The 17,538-nt window shown below is 43.2% G+C and overlaps 1 protein-coding gene across 4 annotated transcripts in view; it reads right to left on the bottom strand.

Moving 5' to 3' along the window:
* LOC148032243 (DHHC-type zinc finger family protein) overlaps nucleotides 1-17,538 on the bottom strand; it is a 69,332-nt gene that overhangs the window by 15,231 nt on the left and 36,563 nt on the right. For all 4 annotated transcript variants that reach the window (XR_015691593.1, XM_087682889.1, XM_087682887.1 and 1 more), the window contains 3 exons: nucleotides 11,390-11,481; nucleotides 4,953-5,005; nucleotides 4,736-4,861 (listed from right to left, as the gene is read on the bottom strand). Coding sequence is in view for 3 of the 4 variants with exons in the window: in XM_087682889.1 (XP_087539015.1) it covers nucleotides 4,736-4,861; nucleotides 4,953-5,005; nucleotides 11,390-11,481 (271 nt within the window). In the remaining variant the exon portion in view is untranslated. The remainder of the gene's footprint in view (nucleotides 1-4,735; nucleotides 4,862-4,952; nucleotides 5,006-11,389; nucleotides 11,482-17,538) is intronic.

Genomic DNA, 17,538 nt, shown 5'->3' on the forward strand with positions numbered 1-17,538 from the left:
GGTAGCAACAATAAATGACTAATTTTCTTCAGTTCTTTGCATCTACAAGTTATTGAGACAGGGGCAGCAGCAGTAAATGATAGATTTTCTCTCTATAGCTTTCTCTCATCTCCCAGCCATTTCATAACCTTGCTCCGAAGATCTCAGCATTTGGACCCTTGGAGGTTGAGAAATTGCAAATTTCTCTGTTGTAAACCCTAATTTACAACAGAAATTAGAGTTTAGCAACAACCTCGGGAAGCATGCCAGAAATTGGAAGCTCCAAGACTTGGATTTTTCAGGGCTGAATGTGAATTTCAGCTAAATTCACATGGAGGACTAGCGAGCCATTGAATTTGGGGCATTTTCATCGTCTATAAAGTGGGTGAAGGCCAATTAAGTGCCCAAATCAAGGGGGGCAAATCAAATTGAAGACTTGTTAGTCGCTTTGGACAGCAAGGGGAGTTTGGATTGCGAAGGGATCGGGAGAATCCCATTGTAAATTAATTTTTTCTTCAATAAAGCTAAAGAAATACCGAAAGGAGTGCCAATTTTAGGACCAATCGGGTGTGCATTGTCCAAAATCAGTAGTGAATTACAGCAGGCATGTCTTCACATGGTAATACGGGATCAAGTGGAGAGGACGTATCACTCCTTGGTCAATCAAATGGTGAAGGGGGAAATGCAATGACTGATGTTGGGCATGGTTCTCAACATGGACAGCATGCTGAAAATGTGAAAAATGACCTAAATGTTGGCACTTCAATGCATAAAGAGGCTGATGACCAACAAGGGGCTGAAGAATTTGATGATAGCTTCAAAGATTGAATGCATATAGCAGCAAATCTTTTTACTGAATTGGCAAAGGATCCCCAGTTTACTTGATTCTTGAATGCCCCAAAGAAGGACAGCAAAGGCAAAGAGAAGAAGACACCTTCTACAACTTCGGGACAGGCACAAGAACCGAAGGAAATGCCTAAGCCTTCTTTAGAAGAGCCCAAAATGCCTAATGAGCACAAACAGTTGGTATCCATGGAGCAGCAAGTGCAAATGCATGGCCAACTTGGTAGTGCCAATCCATGGGAACATGGGCAGCAAGGCAATTATGCACATGTAAGCATGGGACAACAATGATACTTTGGTGATGGTACCATTTTTCATGCTATGGATAGGCACGCACCGCATACAGGAATGTATGGCACAAATCCCTATGGTATGTAGCAATCAATGCATGGCTCACAACACCCAATGTATCCGGGAAATGCAAGTGGAATGCCTAATCCCATGTATGGCAGCATAAGTATGATGCTTGGGGCACAAAGCAGGCCATATGGATATGTATCGGCACCCCCAAGGACTGTTGGAGCACAAGGATTTCGTGCCGGTCATGTAGGTGCTTCAGATAGTGCTGGTTTTTATGCAAATACAACCAATGCACCCTTTTTACAGCAGCCCATTTATGATAACTTGACTCCCATAGGTCCGTTGAAGGACTATGATGAAGGTGGCAAAAGCGTGAAGTTTGAGCCTTTCAGTGGTGCACAAGATAGGCTGAAAGCACTTGTTTTTATTCAGCAGTTTGATGTAGCCTATTCTGGAGGCAACTTCACAGAGGCATCTAAGAACGCAAGGCAGCCACATTTTTGACGGGAAATGCATTGCAGTGGTGATCTACACTTCTTATTCAAGGGAAGTCACCTACCACTTGGGTCCAATTCAAGCAAATGTTTGCTTCAAATTGGTTGACAAGTACCTTTGAAGTAGACATTATGACAGCTTGGAATTAGTTGAATTCCAAAGATTGCAATAACTTGGATCAATACAATAAGAAGTTTTGGGATGCGTTGTTGCTGATTACTTCTTATCGCACAATATCCCTCCATGAGCAGGTGGAGAAGTATATTTGTGGTTTACCAAAGGGTATTCGGGATTTTTGCATTAAGTCCACTGTTTCCAACATGTCTTGCTTATAGAAACTGCTACTACAGCCGACACATTGCTATGTGGAAAGGATGCAAGATTCCACAATGATGATACCAAGTCACATGTCAAAGAGGCAAAGGCTGAGAAAAAGGGTAAATCTGAAAATAAAACTGAAAATCAGAGGAGATCTGAAAATAGGGCTTGAAAGAGGAACAAATTACAGAGAAAGATGAAGGGCAAAGAGCGATTGTATCCAAAGCTGTCTATGAGAAACTATGGGCCATTTCAAGTGTTGGAGAGGATCAGTGATGCATGCTATAGGCTGAAATTGCCTCCACACTAGTGGATACACAATACCTTTCATGTGAGCTTGCTTAGACCTTTTCATGGAGATGTGCCAAAAGATATATCTGCTGAAATTCAGCCGGAGGTTAAAGAGCCCGATGAAATACTGGTATCAGAGCAAATTTTGGCACACAAAGAGAGGAAGAGCAGTAGATGAATGCGCCCGTCGTTTCCCTCCCCCTCTTGCGGGTATCCACGACCCACAAAAAGTAAGTGCCAAGTAGACATGAAACGTGATCACTCCATCTATCAATGAGAATGGAGCAACCATATTTTATCCATGTGGCCCGAATAGGATCAAGGGCTCTATCGATCCTCTCCTTCTCTTCATTAATCTTTTTCTTCCTCATATCAGATATGTGATACTGATCCATCCTTCACATGGACCCGCATTGGCAATGGCTTTACCATCTTCTTTCATTGCTCTTGCTTTAGGATATTAAATGCAATATTGCACTCAATCACCGTGCGTGCAATTTCAATATCCGCAAGCCGTTGCCTTTCTCTAAGAAGGGCAACCGATCCATGCACATGACCGAGAGCTTGAGAGAGAGAGGATTGTCTCTCCGATGCCGCATGAGCCTCCACTCTTTGTCTTTTACTAGAGCCGAATGTGGATGTGAAGCCCCCACCACCAATGGTAGAGGCCTCTCCCGCATCAGTTGAAGATACACCCACATTTGATGCTTCCTCATTAGTGGACATTGGAGTTGGTGCCAATAAACCACTTTCTCCTCCTCTTGTGGATCTCCCTCTCATCTTGGCGAGAATCTCATCCGTGATATTTAGAGAGATCTCCTTGCACGGAGTAACTTGCCACCTTGTCTTGGAAAGATATTGAAGAAGCCAGGGTGCACCACTTGTGTAGCACTTTCCACAATACTTGCACGTTCAATGGTAGGAATTGGACTTCTTTGTATCCCTCTCCATGTGAGAGAGACAGGGAGAGTGAGATGCTTGAGTCTTGACTCTTGAAACTTGAAAGTTGAAAGAGAGGGAGAGGGTTGGGTTAAAGTTGAAAGAGCAAGAGTGAGAGAGAGGGGATGGAAGAGCCTTGAGCCTTGATAGGGTGCGGGAAAGAAGAGAGAGTGAGAGGCTAGAGCTTTACAAATCACAAATCAATTCAAGATCCAAGAGAGGGAGATGAGAATGGCAAGTGTTTGCTAAATTGGTGTGGAAGCATGGAGGAGAGGAGCACCTTTTGTAGATGAGAGAAGGGTCAAATAGTCAAAGAGGGGTCGATAGTCAAAGAGGGCTGCCAGCTAGATGGAATCCAAGGAGGGCTAGAGGAGGAGTGCATAGCTGGAAAAGGAGTGAGATGAGGTATCCAAGGCTTCCCACCCTCCCAAAAGTGCCACCATGCAAGACACACATGCAAGCGGAACGCATAGGCAGAATGTGGGGAGATGGGAAAAGACGCAGCAGCCAAAGAGGGCCCTTTTTTTCATACGAAACCATACATATACGTATGGTACCGTATGGTACGATTAGTACCATATGATGTACGAAGGCAACTATGGTCCAAGGACATAACAATTTCCCCTTGTAATGAACGATTGCTATCCTCAGCAATACCCTCACGGACAAAGTGAGAAAAACAACTCTTCAATAGAGTATACCAATTGGTGAGTTGCTTCCCTCTTCAAACATTTTTCCACTTGGCTAAATACTTGGGATAAGTAGTCTAATAGGATTGTTTTGTCTCTATAGTCTAGAGTCAATTTGGGTTTGGGTGGAACATATCAAGCAATGTCTTCTGGGTGCACAACTTCCTCAATTAGGGCAATCAATCCACTTTGTCCCAATCATTCTTTCAAATGACTAATGTGGAACACAAGATAAATTCACATGTCCAAAGATAAATCCAACTAGAAAGAGACACTACTAATCTTCTTTCTAATTTGAAATTGTCGGCAATACTGTGACAATAACTTATAGCACTTGCTGGTAGTCATCAAATGGGAGTCCTTTGGGACTAAGGTAGACCCCCCATGCCCTCTTGGAGCTCTCAAGGAGTATGGTTTTGGTTAGCAAACCTAGTTCACCCTTTTACTTCTTCAAACTTAGATAGTAAAATCCCACAAACAGTTTATGTTTTTAGTCAGACTATGCAAAAGAAATTATCAGTGATTCCCTCTATGTCCAATCTATGGTCCATGGATGACGTGAATATTGGGTACATCAGATGTCAAACACAAAATAGGTGAAAAGCAGTATGACACATTCCTATGGGAAGATATAAACACACACAAAGAAAGTTACACTTTTTTGTGTCTGTTTTTCCACACTATAAAATGTGGCCACCTTTAGGAACACTTCTAAATCAATCACTACAGGCTTTAAATTTTGCCTGTCAAATCATAAGAGCTGCATTAACTTTAATTACTGTAAGTAAAGATGATGCAACTTTCTGAATCCACAACATGCATAAAATGGCATGTCACGAAATTGCAGTGAATGTAAACCTGACTCTTGATGGTCAACTTACCTCGTTTGTTGTTGTGTTGGTCATAACCAGATATAGATGGTAACTGAGGAAGCCTATGAGTAATAGTGATATTACCACAAGGAAAAATATTATTAGCAGCTGCGCATTATAAAACGCCACCAGCCACTGCCACATTGTGTACTTTTATCGATTAGACATCAGCTTGCAAATAAATATGTGAATTGATTGCACCATCCCTATACATTAAAACCTTCACCTCAAGAATATGGGGGAACATCTTTTGAAAGCTGCGCTCAACACCAAAGTACACTGCCAAAATGTATACCAGCATTTAGGCCTAAAATTCAAAATCTCCAGCATTTTTATTAAAAGAATTTCAGCATACACTGGCATAATGTAAACCAGGTTTACAAATTCAAACATCTGAAAAATGACACACATCAAATTAGATTTAAGATTCTTCTGCTTTGAAGGAACTATTAGCCAAACTGTCTAATACACAGCAGCATATGGTCATTCTTTGCTCACTGATCGAGGCACATTCAGCATGAAGCTTCGACAAGAAGTCTCCTAGTACCATTAATATACTAAGCTTTCAAAAGGATGCATGAGCCAATATCAAGTTGAAAAGGGACAAAATCTACACAAATTCAAAGGGATCCAAGGTGGTAGGCAAGTTGCCCAATGTCAAAAGATGACGTACCAGCGAGACAGTAGGGTTTGCGGGGAGAAACACAGAGTGAACTTGGCAAACACTAAGAAGAGAAGAGAAGAGAGAAGAAACTCTGATGAATGGAATGATGAAGATCTGAATCATGGAATGTAATACAAGGGAACAAAGGTGCCGTAGCACAAGGAAGATGAATGGAATGTAATACAAGGGAACAAAGGTGCCGTAGCACAAGGAAGATGATAAAGACAGCCACAAACCACAAACCACAATGACCTCCGGAAGGGGTGTGAGAGTAGTGGAGAGGTTGGAGAGAAGAGGTGACGGACTGAATGAATCAACCGTGAAGAGTGATGACAGAGGCAGCCTATAAATAGGCAAGAGATTGTCTAGGGTGGCGCCTAGAGGGAGGGCGCTGGCTGTCTAGGGTGGTGCCCCACTATGGGCGCCTAATCCCTTTTTGGGGCTGTACATAGTGAAACCCTAAACGCAAAATGCAACCCTAAATGCAAAATGTAGTACGCAAAATTGCAAGTGAAAGGTTTCTCAACACCCCCTCTCAAGCCCAAAAAGGAGAACAAGAGAAGAGTGAGGTGGACATGGAATGCTACATGTTAAAGAATGCTCATGCACCAGGTGCCACTTGGACAGTGTCTCTCATGGGAAAATTGTTCACTTGCCCAAGTGCCCTAGTACAAAGATTATGAAAACATGCAACGCATGGAAGGAATGTCAAACTTTGTGTGGTGCCAAGAACCATAAGGATATGCCCATACTCAATCTCAAGAGTGGGCTCCATGCTGACCAAGGGACGAAGAAGATCCACCCTGTAATTTGAGAATACCACTTGAAAGGAGACCTTTGAAGATAGTCAAGAGACTGGATGAGCCGTAGAACCTGAAACTCAACCTCGGGAGAGAAGCCACTAGCTCCATGGCTCCATGCTAGAAGGAATACGAAGGCCTAGCCACCAAGTCGTTGTTGCTGAAGACCCAAGGGCTCCGATCTAGGTAGATCCTCTAGATCCTGGTTATGAGGAGAGAAAATGATTGCTCAAAGGAGAGCCACTCCTCGAAAGTGAAAGGTGGTGGTGTGTGAAAAACTTCATGGCACATAGGGTCTCTTTGAATCTAGAGTAGAAATAGAAGCCTCCATTGAAGCCGAAGAAGAATTGGATGTGAAGGAAATTGCTAGGGTTTACACTGTGAGGACACACAGAGTGTACGACCACAACAGAAACACAAAGAGACAAACACAGACACAGAGGGCAAAACTAAAACCCTAAATGCAAAACTCAAAAACTCAAACCCTAAATGCAAAACTCAAAACTCAAACACAAACAGAAGAAGGAAGAGAGAGAACACAACTCTGATGTGAACGAATGCTGTAAATGAATGTAAGTGTACAGTGTGCTCAAGGGTAGAGCAATCTCGGAGTGTGACATCCACCGAAGACGGATCCCAAGTTTGTGACCACCAGTTGGAGTGTAGGAGTGTTGAATAGTGAATGGCAGCAGCCTGATCACCAAAACGCAGCAATCTGGAGGCTGGAAACTGGTAAACACATAAGTGTACCACCGATCGGAGGCTGGAAATTGTGCACAATAGTCTGTAAACAGCAGGCTGAAACAGTGTCTGAGAGTGTCAAGGCCTGCAATGCTGAAAACGCAGGCTGGCTGACCCTGGAGATGATGGACAGCAAGCTGAATAGCAGTCTGGAACAGTCTAGAGCAATTGCCAGCAGTTGAGAGCTATCGACTACAGCAATGGACAGGCTGAAGATAATGTGGCTGCAGTCGATGATGGCTGGACAGCAAATGGAAGCGGGCTGCAGGCTAGAAACTACGCGCCAACAGCAGCAGAGGGTGTGTGGGCTAGTGTAACCTGCAAACAAGAATCATGGCTGAATGGGGGCAGCCTGTCTATTTATAGATGTGAAAGGGCACCCCAAAACTTGGGGTTTCCACTAAATTCTCTCGAACCACTCACCATTTTAGGGTTTCCACTGAACTCTCTCGAACCACTCCCCGTTTTGGGGTTTTACTCTAAAAGAGCATTTTTAGTGTGTTTTGGGACTGTTTAAGAGACTAATCAGCAAGTAATGCATATTTTAGGTCAACACTAGAAGCCCCCTCTAAGGGTAAAGTAAGAAAAACCCCCTCTGAATCCCAGTCTGAGAGAGAAAGGGAATCCAACCACTCATGGCTCACGAATTGCGAAGCATCTAATGACGAAGGAAGCGCCGCCGATCGTGCCAAAGAAGGTATCTGGGGCTCAAAAGAAGAAGCCCGAAAGCACCCAGAAGTGGCCTCTTAAACCTGAGTGGAAGAGGGTGGGAAAGAAGGAAGCTCAGGATGAGCCAAGGGTGGAAAATAGTCGCAGACTCTCAGGAGAGTTAACTATGGAGGAGATGTGGGCCGTGGAAGCAACTGTAACCGGAAGTGGATGGGGGAAACCTCCGCGCAGTGGGGAGATCTCCATGAGGGCTTATCACCTCGTAAGGTCTTAGAGCCTCTGTGTGCTCGAAAGGACTTAGTGCACGTCCGTTGCAACTTATTGTCTTGAGCATAATACTCTGATAGCTAATACAGAACGATCTCTGTGGCCCAAAAAGGAGAGGTGGCACAGGAAGTGTCAGGTGGGAGACACATATACTCCGAGAGGGTGGGGAGTAAAGGTCAATGTCGAGACTCATCGGTGGAATGATTGTTATTGCCGCAGTAGGAACACCCAGTAGACTAGCAATCTGTCGGTGGAGACGCCATGGTACCAGTGTGGCAAACTGGAGAAGGGAGAGTGGGAGGGAGAAAAATGATATCTCCCAATGCACAGCAGAAATAATAGAGAAATCAAATGTTGATGCTGAACCCGCCACCAGTCTTTGCCTTCTCTAAAGAGGAGGATCTTTGCGGCTCTCTGAGCACCTCCGGCTCTGATACCATGTCAAAAGATGACGTACCTGTGAGACAGTAGGGTTTGCAGGGAGGAACACAGAGTGAACTCGGCAAACACTGAGAACAGAAGAGAAAAGAAGAGAGAAGAAACTCTTATGAATGGAATGATGAAGATCTAAATCATCAAGTGTATGTGATACAAGGGAACAATGGTGCCGTAGCACAAGGAAGATGATGAAGACAACCACGAACCACAAACCGCAATGTCCTCCTGAAGGGGTGTGAGGGTAGTGGAGAGGCTCGAGAGAAGAGGTGATAGACTGAATGAATCAGCCATGAAGAATGAGTGACAGAGGCAACCTATAAATAGGCAAGAGACTATCAAGGTAGGCACCCGGAGGGAGGGTGCCGACTGTCTAGGGTGGTGCCTCACTGTGGACGCCCAATCCCTTTTTGGGGCTGTCCACTGTGAAACCCTAAACACAAAATGCAAAACTGCGGATGAAGGGTTTGTCAACACCCAAAAAGGGGCTGTCCACTGTGAAACCCTAAACACAAAATGCAAAACTGCGGATGAAGGGTTTGTCAACACCCAAAAGTGCAAGTTCTCAACTGTTCTTGACAAAGGTTCCCCCCGTTCCATGTTTTGCATAGTGTCTGTGGCGTAATATTTCAACACAGCAGCAGTACCCAACATTTTCTTTTCTCACCATCAGACCAAAGGCACAAGCCACCACTCTAGGCCCGACTCTATCTTGTCTACCCTCCACCCCTTATCTCCTAGGTTACACAATTCAGCTTCATGTGCCAATATGGCAACTCCTAAGGCCTTCTCAACTTATGCCATATGCTTTAGAATTCTCTGTATAACCCTTCTTCAAAAGGTTTGCTTGCAAAAACTTGGCCAAATATCCCTGCTTTCCAGCATTTTGCAAATCAACGACCCACATCCCTCAGTTGTCAATGTTCAGTCAACTTGGGTCTCGTTCTTTCTTAGACCCCAGTACTTCTTAATCTCTCTGATCAAAGACCAACATATCATCCCTTTTCCCCTTATTTTCAAGCTTCACATGAAAAGTCTCAAGGCCTTCTAACTTCTCTTCTTGTTCCCCACACAGTTCAGAGCTCAAAGTCCAAAATTCATAGTTTCAGATGGGCCATGATTCAACAGACTCAAAGAGCTAATCTATCCCCCGTATGCCTGACAAGACCACCCAGTCTGCCCAAAAACCCTAAAATCACGACCCATGAAAATAATATCTAGTCCTGGATAGATAAATCATCAAATAAATTGGGACGTACCTATCATGAAATGAGCTTATCAAAAGCATGGCACCACTCTAGTGTCTCACACAAAGTATGCCCCAGCTAGTACATCTCAAAACAAGCTCTCTATTGATCTGTGCACCTCACTAAAGTTTCCTTAATGATCATGATCCCCCTTTTGATATTTGTGTTTACCTCACCTAACAAAAGATTTGCTTTTATAAGGTACTTTTACCACTAGAGTTACTTTAACCACTTTTGGCAGTTTACGAATTCAGAGATCTCAAATCTCTTGCATACCTAAATTCATCTTGTTAAGACATTATCTGTGACCCTCGAGTAAATTAAAAATAAATCAGCTCAAAAGGCAATAAAATTTACCAAAGAATCTTTTCTCGACTTCTGACAGTATGACTTATGATGTGTATCTAATGAAATCAAATTTAAGGCAATTCTTCAAATGAAGCATCTTGATTTCTTGTAGAAAACGCAAGATATGCTAGAGATAGCTAAAAACAATAAGCTGCTTCAGAATACACCACGAGTTATGTTAATCAGCAAAGCTTAGCCACAACTCCAAAGGTGCCTATCTAAAGGACCACAACAGGGTGTTTACAAGCAAGCACAACAAATCTTAGTTTTTGTCTATCACTTGAACCCCCTTCAGCCTCAAGCACATCTACATACATTGAGTATAAACAGCCCAAGATACATGCATTGATCATGTTAAGGGGGCTTTCAGCATTTCATATTTGAGTTGTCAGATGTGCTATGAAATAAAGGACAGGAATGATTGAGGTTTAAATGCCCCATTATTGTTCATCTGATGCTGCCCCAATATTTCTTTTTAAGCATTTAAGATGAAACAAACAAATGCATCTTCAAATTTGACATTGAGGAACACAATAGCTCACCAATAAATGAATTCATCCTCCAATTTACAATGAATTTTCAATCATGCATGGATTATGGCATATGGTTTCAACAATTTCCTGCTGCACTAACTTTTCTCCTAACATCCTTCTATTAGCTTTATTTTGATCAAAGCTAATTTTTGTTTTCCCTTATTCGTATTAAACCAACTCCACATCCATATAACATGAAGACAAACACTTTTCACAAGTTTCCACTATCTGAGTGCTCAAGACCTTACAAGATTCGTATGTTGCTGCACTTTTTGACACACATTCTTGTAGGACTAACAGCTTTGAATTATGAGCCAGTCTAACAGCCTTGTGCTTTGGATGTGAGGCTGGCATAGTAGGTTCTTATGCAGCTACTTTTGTTTGCATAACGCAAATGTGTTGAGTCCATTGACCAACAAGAGCTAAAGCCTTGATTTTCTCTTCATGAATCTTTTAGGGAAAGGCTCTTTAGCCACTTCTTGTGGACAATGGAGTGTTGTTTGAGCTTTCATAGCTAACCTGTGTAATAAAACATCCTTGGAAAGAACTTTGTGGGAGGAACAGGCAGCTTTGGTTTTCAGTATGGCAGAGTAGCTCCACCTGGAGCACTAAAAAGTCAAACCTTGCTACAGGTCACGACATTAATCTAGAACATGGTTCTACTCTATAATTGCAAAAGGAAACTCAACTAGCAGACTAAAGAACTGACCCTGATGAAGTCAATACAATTCTAGCATGTAATTCATAGAAGAGTTGCTGATTTTCTATAAGCTGCCTGCATTCATCCATGTGGGGCTAGGCAAAACAGGTAAATCCCAAACCCTCAAATTATTTCGCCAGTTTTTCCACAATCCAGGTTCTTGTACTTGCAAATATACGATTAATTACTAGCCTTGTAACATACATTTATCATTTTAATAGTTCAGAAATCTTTTAATGGTGTTATAACGAATACTTACATGTCAAGATACGGATGATATTTTGTCTTTTTGTTTCCCCTGCCAAAATTGCTGCCATGACACACGTCCCATAAATAGTGAGACAGCAATGCCTGCAACACAATCAAGTTAGTGACATTGTCAGGGAAAAAAAAAGTTCAAAAACTAGTATCTAGGTTCTCTTCAAAAATAGAGACACTCAGAAGGGATACAGAAAAAATAGAACTCCATTATTATCATTTGCATAAATCCAGAAGCATTTGTAAGAGCACAAAAATCATACACCTGTAGGCTGGATCCCATGGGATTTAATAACACAGAAAGAGAGAAAGCCAACTAACAAAAAAAAAAGGATTCCACATACTAAGTGGACTCAATACGTACCCTTGAAGATTTGGATTTGATTTAGAAACACAAAACATTAATCAAAGTTTCCTATCCATCTACATGTGAGACAAAAAAAAGGATTCCACAATCTAAGTGGACTCAATATGTACTCTTGAAGATTTGAATTAGGAACACAAAACATAAGTCAAAGTTTCCTATCCATCTACATGTGAGTTCCAATAAACACCGCTGCACTGCCTCCACCTTTCAGTCAAGGCATAATTTGTAATGCCACTTAGAACTTTCACTAGATTGATTGTATTTTTCTGGCTCTTAAAACAGTCCCAAACAGCATTAAGTCAATGAAAACAAGACTTGTTAAATATTCAATAGGACGTGCTTTGTGTGCTTCTGTGCAGTTCAGCAAGCACTGGCTCAGAATGTCCTATAGAAAGGGATTTGATGTGCATGCCACTTTCATCCCTTCATCCCATTCTTCCAGTGCTGGAGTCTGGCTCTCCTTTTTCAAGTATCATCTCCTCTTCATCTAGGCTGAAGCCCTGCTGCTGGAGGCTGCTGTCCTGCCACCAAGGCTGCCACCCTTCTGTTCATACCTCCCCAGTAGCTATTGCATGCATTCACAGCATCCATTCAGACCTGCATTTTCATTCTTGGCTGCTAGATACATCTTTGTTTGCCATTTTTGCATCTCTCCCCGCAACATAGTACTCTCCATTAAACCAAGTAACTTCAGTTGATTGTAATTCCATCTCTCTTTGTAGTCATGGCAAGTTTGAGTGAGCCCCTTCTCCTCTTGAATTTGTTGCAATCACTGCCACCACAGCTAGAACCCCCGACTTTCACAATTGCCAAAGCCCCCACCATCGCAATCACCTTTGCCTGATTGTCATCTTTGCCTTGCTTCTTCATGCCCTCCCTAATACCGAAGTCACCACCTTGATTGTTACGCAACTCTAGGCTACCACCACATGCCAATGCTTGAATTATTTGCCGTGCGTGTTCAGTCCCTTGACATTCCAATGCGTGAACTATTTGCCCTGTGTGTTCCGTCCCTTGCCATGCTACCTCCCCCTTTCGCCTGCCTGCCTGCCCCACTTGTTCTCCAACTAGAATTTGTTGCAATCACTGCCACACAGCTAGAACCCCCCACTTTCACGACTGCCAAAGCCCCCACCATCGCAATCACCTTTGCCTGATTGTCATCTTTGCCTTGCTTCTTCACACCCTCCCTACTACCGAAGTCACCACCTTGATTGTTACGCAACTCTAGGCTACCACCACATGCCAATGCTTGAACTATTTGCCCTGCATGTTCAGTCCATTGCCATTCCAATGCTTGAACTATTTGCCCTGCGTGTTCCGTCCCTTGCCATGCCACCTCCCCCTTTCGCCCACCTGCCTGCCCCACTTGTTCTCCAACTCTCACCCTCCCTCCTCGCTATCACATCCTATTTGCTATTCCCTATAGCACTACTTCTCTCCTCACCTCAATACCATCCCCCCACTTGTGTTCATGCTTCTCCATCCCTTTGTAGCAGTTTTCCATCTTTCCTTTGATTGATCAACAGCTCACTCACACCAATGCGATTGAGGTAGTACCCCAAACAAACACCTTGCATATAGTTCTCTCCAAAGGAACAACTCCAAAGCATCTAGGCCACAAAGGAGGAGTTAGAGGAGACTACAATCTTTGGACAAGATGTGAGCCACTCATCTCTTGGAGCACATCTCCATGATTGGCTTCACTCTAGCCTTCACATCAGCACATCATGCATAGCCAAGGTTGTGCTAATGGGGCAAAGTATCTTCATGGCTCACCTCATCTCTACCACCTGCCGATGTAGCACATTAACTAATGGGTACCTCATTGTGGCATCTAGGAGAGGGGTTACCTACATGGTTACATGGTACAATACCTTCACTATCTCCAGCTTTGAATTGTATCACAAGTTTCCTCCCTACCCAATTACTATTCTCTTCCCAAGCCTTGTGGTGGAGTATCCCAATTGGTGGAGGATTTTTGGAGCCTTTTTGTCATGAAGCTCCTTGCATACTTTGCAGATACGATGACACAAGCAAGAGTACCAAAGGTATGGGTAGCAAAGTAGATGTAAAGAAAATACCCAAAGAGTTGCAAATTGTGACCAATAACTCTGAGAGTGTGCAACGGAAGAACACAAATGCAAAGAGAAAGGGAAGAGAGAGACTGATATGAACATAGAAAATAGAAGGAAAAATCTGCACTGATCTGGAATTGGAATGCTGAATACAATCTGGACTGATCTGTTCTTGCATGCAACTTGAAGAGTTAGTGAGGGCACCAAATCAGGCTGATGACGCAGAAGTATGCAGGCTGGAGGAGATAGAGTGCTGATCTGCAAAACATGATGGCTGCCAAGTGTGGAAGGGGCTGCTATAAATAGTGGAGCAACCCCCAAATTGGTCGACTGCTGCAAAATAGTGCCATAAATGTGGCCTACTGCACCTGGCAACTGCAATTGATGCAGCCACCTGATAAAAAAAGCTGATCACCAAACCTAAATAGGGTGATCCAATGTGAACAAGCCTCTGAACAGCCTCAGTGTGAATACACTAAAACAGACTAAAAACTGAAATGTACACTGATGCAAGGGCTAGAAATAGTCAAAGTTTCTCCATCTTCATTAGACTCTGACGGAGCTCACAACCAAGAGATGACCAGCATGAAAAATACAGGCTAACACATCCTCTCAAATCCTAGGGAGTGTCTAAAGACCCAACATCCTCATGTGATGAAGGAAAGAATCTTGAGACAAAGGCTTCATGAAGAGATCTACTGCATTGTTCTCCATGGGATTATAAACCAACGCTAGCTCAAAATCCACAATCCACTCCCAAACATAATAGTATTGAACCTCTATGTGTTCCTATAGGCATGAAACACAAAGTTCTTTGCATAGTCAAGGAACTTTCATTATCCACACATAGCTCTATGGATCCTATTTGTGGAAAGCCAATCTCTACCAACATCCCACGAAGCCATACTACCTCCTATCCACGTGGAGTAGGGGACACAATACTCGGCCTTCTTAGAAGGTAAGGCCATGGTAGGCTGTTTCTTGCTACTTGAAGATAACTTGGTCCAAGCCCCCACTGTGGAGCAGATTGTGCAAACATGTACAAGGATTGAATTCTAGTAGCTCATAAATAGAAAAGAACAAGCTCAAGAGTTGAGCCTATTCAAAAAGCCGCATGATCGACAATAGATCCATTATTAGGATCCTCAAACCACTGGATGGCAAAAAGAAGCAGTAACAAAATCCCAAAGATCAAAAGTATCCAAGATGCACTCCACTTTGCAAGACCGAAGGGAGTAGTTTGTGCCATCCAAACAATCCTTCTCCAATAGTATGGGAAAAAGAAGCACCTGCACACGAGACCATAATGGCCAGGCAAGTTTCTTCAGTAGGACCTTGAGTAGAAACAAAGAGAGAAGGTGGAGATGTATGAGGCCTCAACCACTCCAATTTTCTGGACCTATCAAACTGCTGACCTCTATTTGGTCATTTCTCCAATCTTCAGTTCTCTTCAAATGATCCTTGCGATCTTCATGATTGTAACTGTCTTCACAACAACGATTTGACCAATGGGAGTGTTGGTCCATTGAGCTTTGACGATTCTAATCACTATCATCAGACCAAGAGAACCAATGCTCCATTTATCCTTCAATATATATGCATAAACACACAAAGAATCTATTGGGTTTGACATTGGGCTGCCCAAATGGAGGGGTGTCAGCTACACTGCTACAAAACAGGATGTGGATGCTCTGCACACACCAGAAATAGCTCGAAGGGTGCAAAAAAGCCTGTGTTTGATGCAGCCAGGGCTGGAAAATGTTGTCACCAGCAGTGATCAGCAATCGCCCACTATTAAATGGCTGTTTGATGTGTAAGTCTGCACAAAAACAGCAAAATAAGTGTGGTCTTCTCTTCATAGAGCCTCTGGATCCTCTCTTTTGGCAATGATACCATGTGAGTGTGCAATAGAAGAACACAAACACAAAGAGACAAGGGAAGAGAGAGACTGATATGAACACAAAAAATAGAAGCTAAAATCTGCACTGATCTGAAGATGGAATGTTGAATACAATCTGGACTGATTGGTCCCTGCATGCAAAATGGAGCATAAGTGACGACACTAGATCAAGCTGATGATGGAGGAGCATGCACCTAACAGAAGTAGAGTGCTCATCTGCAGAACAAGATGGATGTCAAGTGTGGAGGAGGCTGCTATTAATAGAGGAGCAACCCCCAAACTGGCTGACTGCTGCAAAATAGTGCCATAAATGTGGTTGACTGCATCTGGCAGCTACAATTAATGCAGCTGCCTGATCAAAAGTTGGCCATCAGCCACAAACAGAGAAATCCAGTGTAAACGCAGCCTCTAGGCAGCATAAAACTGGACTGCATTGAGCTAGATCACTAATAGCCACTGTGAACACAATAAAACTAACTAAAAACCTGAAATGCACACTAATGCAAGGGCTAGAAACAGTTAGAGCTCTTCCACTCTGTCAAACTTTGATGGAGCACGAAAGATGCAGGCTAACAATAACCCCTCAATCAGTCAACTAATCATCACGACAAGGCAACTTGGCCAATGTCTCAGATGCCATGCCCTTGGGCATCATACCACATAGTAAACCCAATTCGGATGGAAGCCCACCCACTAGGAGACAAAATCACCAATGGAGTACCACCCTACAATGGATGATGACAGATTAACCAAAGTCCAACATCGCCACTGTAAGGGCCAGACAGCCCCCCAACAGTCCCAACTGAAATGGGGCACCTTTGAAGGGGCACATACCACCAGTATTACCTCCACAATAGTAGACCCCCCCCCCCCCCCCCCATCACGAGCGTCGTCAACCTTTGCCCTCGTTCCCCCCATTCCCCTCCCCCTCCCTAACATAACCAGCCCCATAGTAGACAATAGCAATTCCTCCCCTCACAAATCTTCCCACCCCCAACCCCTGCCCTACCTCCTCCCCTCCAAGAGGTGACATGTTCCACACTCCAATGGCTTCTCTTTGATAGCACCAAAGCAACCCATCTTATCTGTCGGGAGGCTCCGTGTCCTCCTCAATAACCCAGGCATATCACTACCACACCCAACTCCTTCCATAGAAATTCTACCATTCTAGGCCTTAGTCACACATAAGAGTTGCACGTCATGAGGAATTCTTACTTTCAATGGAGGTGGAAACTTCATGACTCACAAATCTTGAAATGACAAGGTGCGCATATTGGCTCCCCTAGAAGGGGCCAAACTATTCCTTCTTTCTATAGACTACACACCCTAATTTGTTACTAAAATGAGAAATGAACTTAATGATTTAATGAAACTTCACTTGAGATTTTTAATTAAAATAAACTCTAATTCTAGTACCCCTAGCTCTTGGTATGGTGACCATTGCATAGGCAGTGAAGGATTTGACACTAGGCATGCATCATGGAAAATTGAACAAGCTATGCGGTACAAGGGCAAGGCATAAGGAAAAATATGCAATGTGAAACTTTCATTGAATCGAAAGTTTGGACCTTAGAATTGAGTTGCATTGAAAGTTTTGCCCAATGAGCAGCTATTACATATCAAGCATCCCGCTTGTGTTTTAACAAGCAAACCCATTGTCATCTAATGCACCACATGTGTTGTGTGGAAGATTAATGCATTTAGAAATGCATGTATTGCCATTGGCAGCTCTTCTTCTCCCCTCTTGGCAAGCCATGCCCCAATTTACCCCAAATGTGTTGTGGAGAGAAAGCTGAAACAACACC

Source organism: Lygodium microphyllum, chromosome 8 (genome assembly GCF_053477565.2).
Source record: "Lygodium microphyllum isolate KBCC chromosome 8, Lygodium_microphyllum_v1.1.10, whole genome shotgun sequence".
NCBI classification, from domain to species: Eukaryota; Viridiplantae; Streptophyta; class Polypodiopsida; order Schizaeales; family Lygodiaceae; genus Lygodium; species Lygodium microphyllum.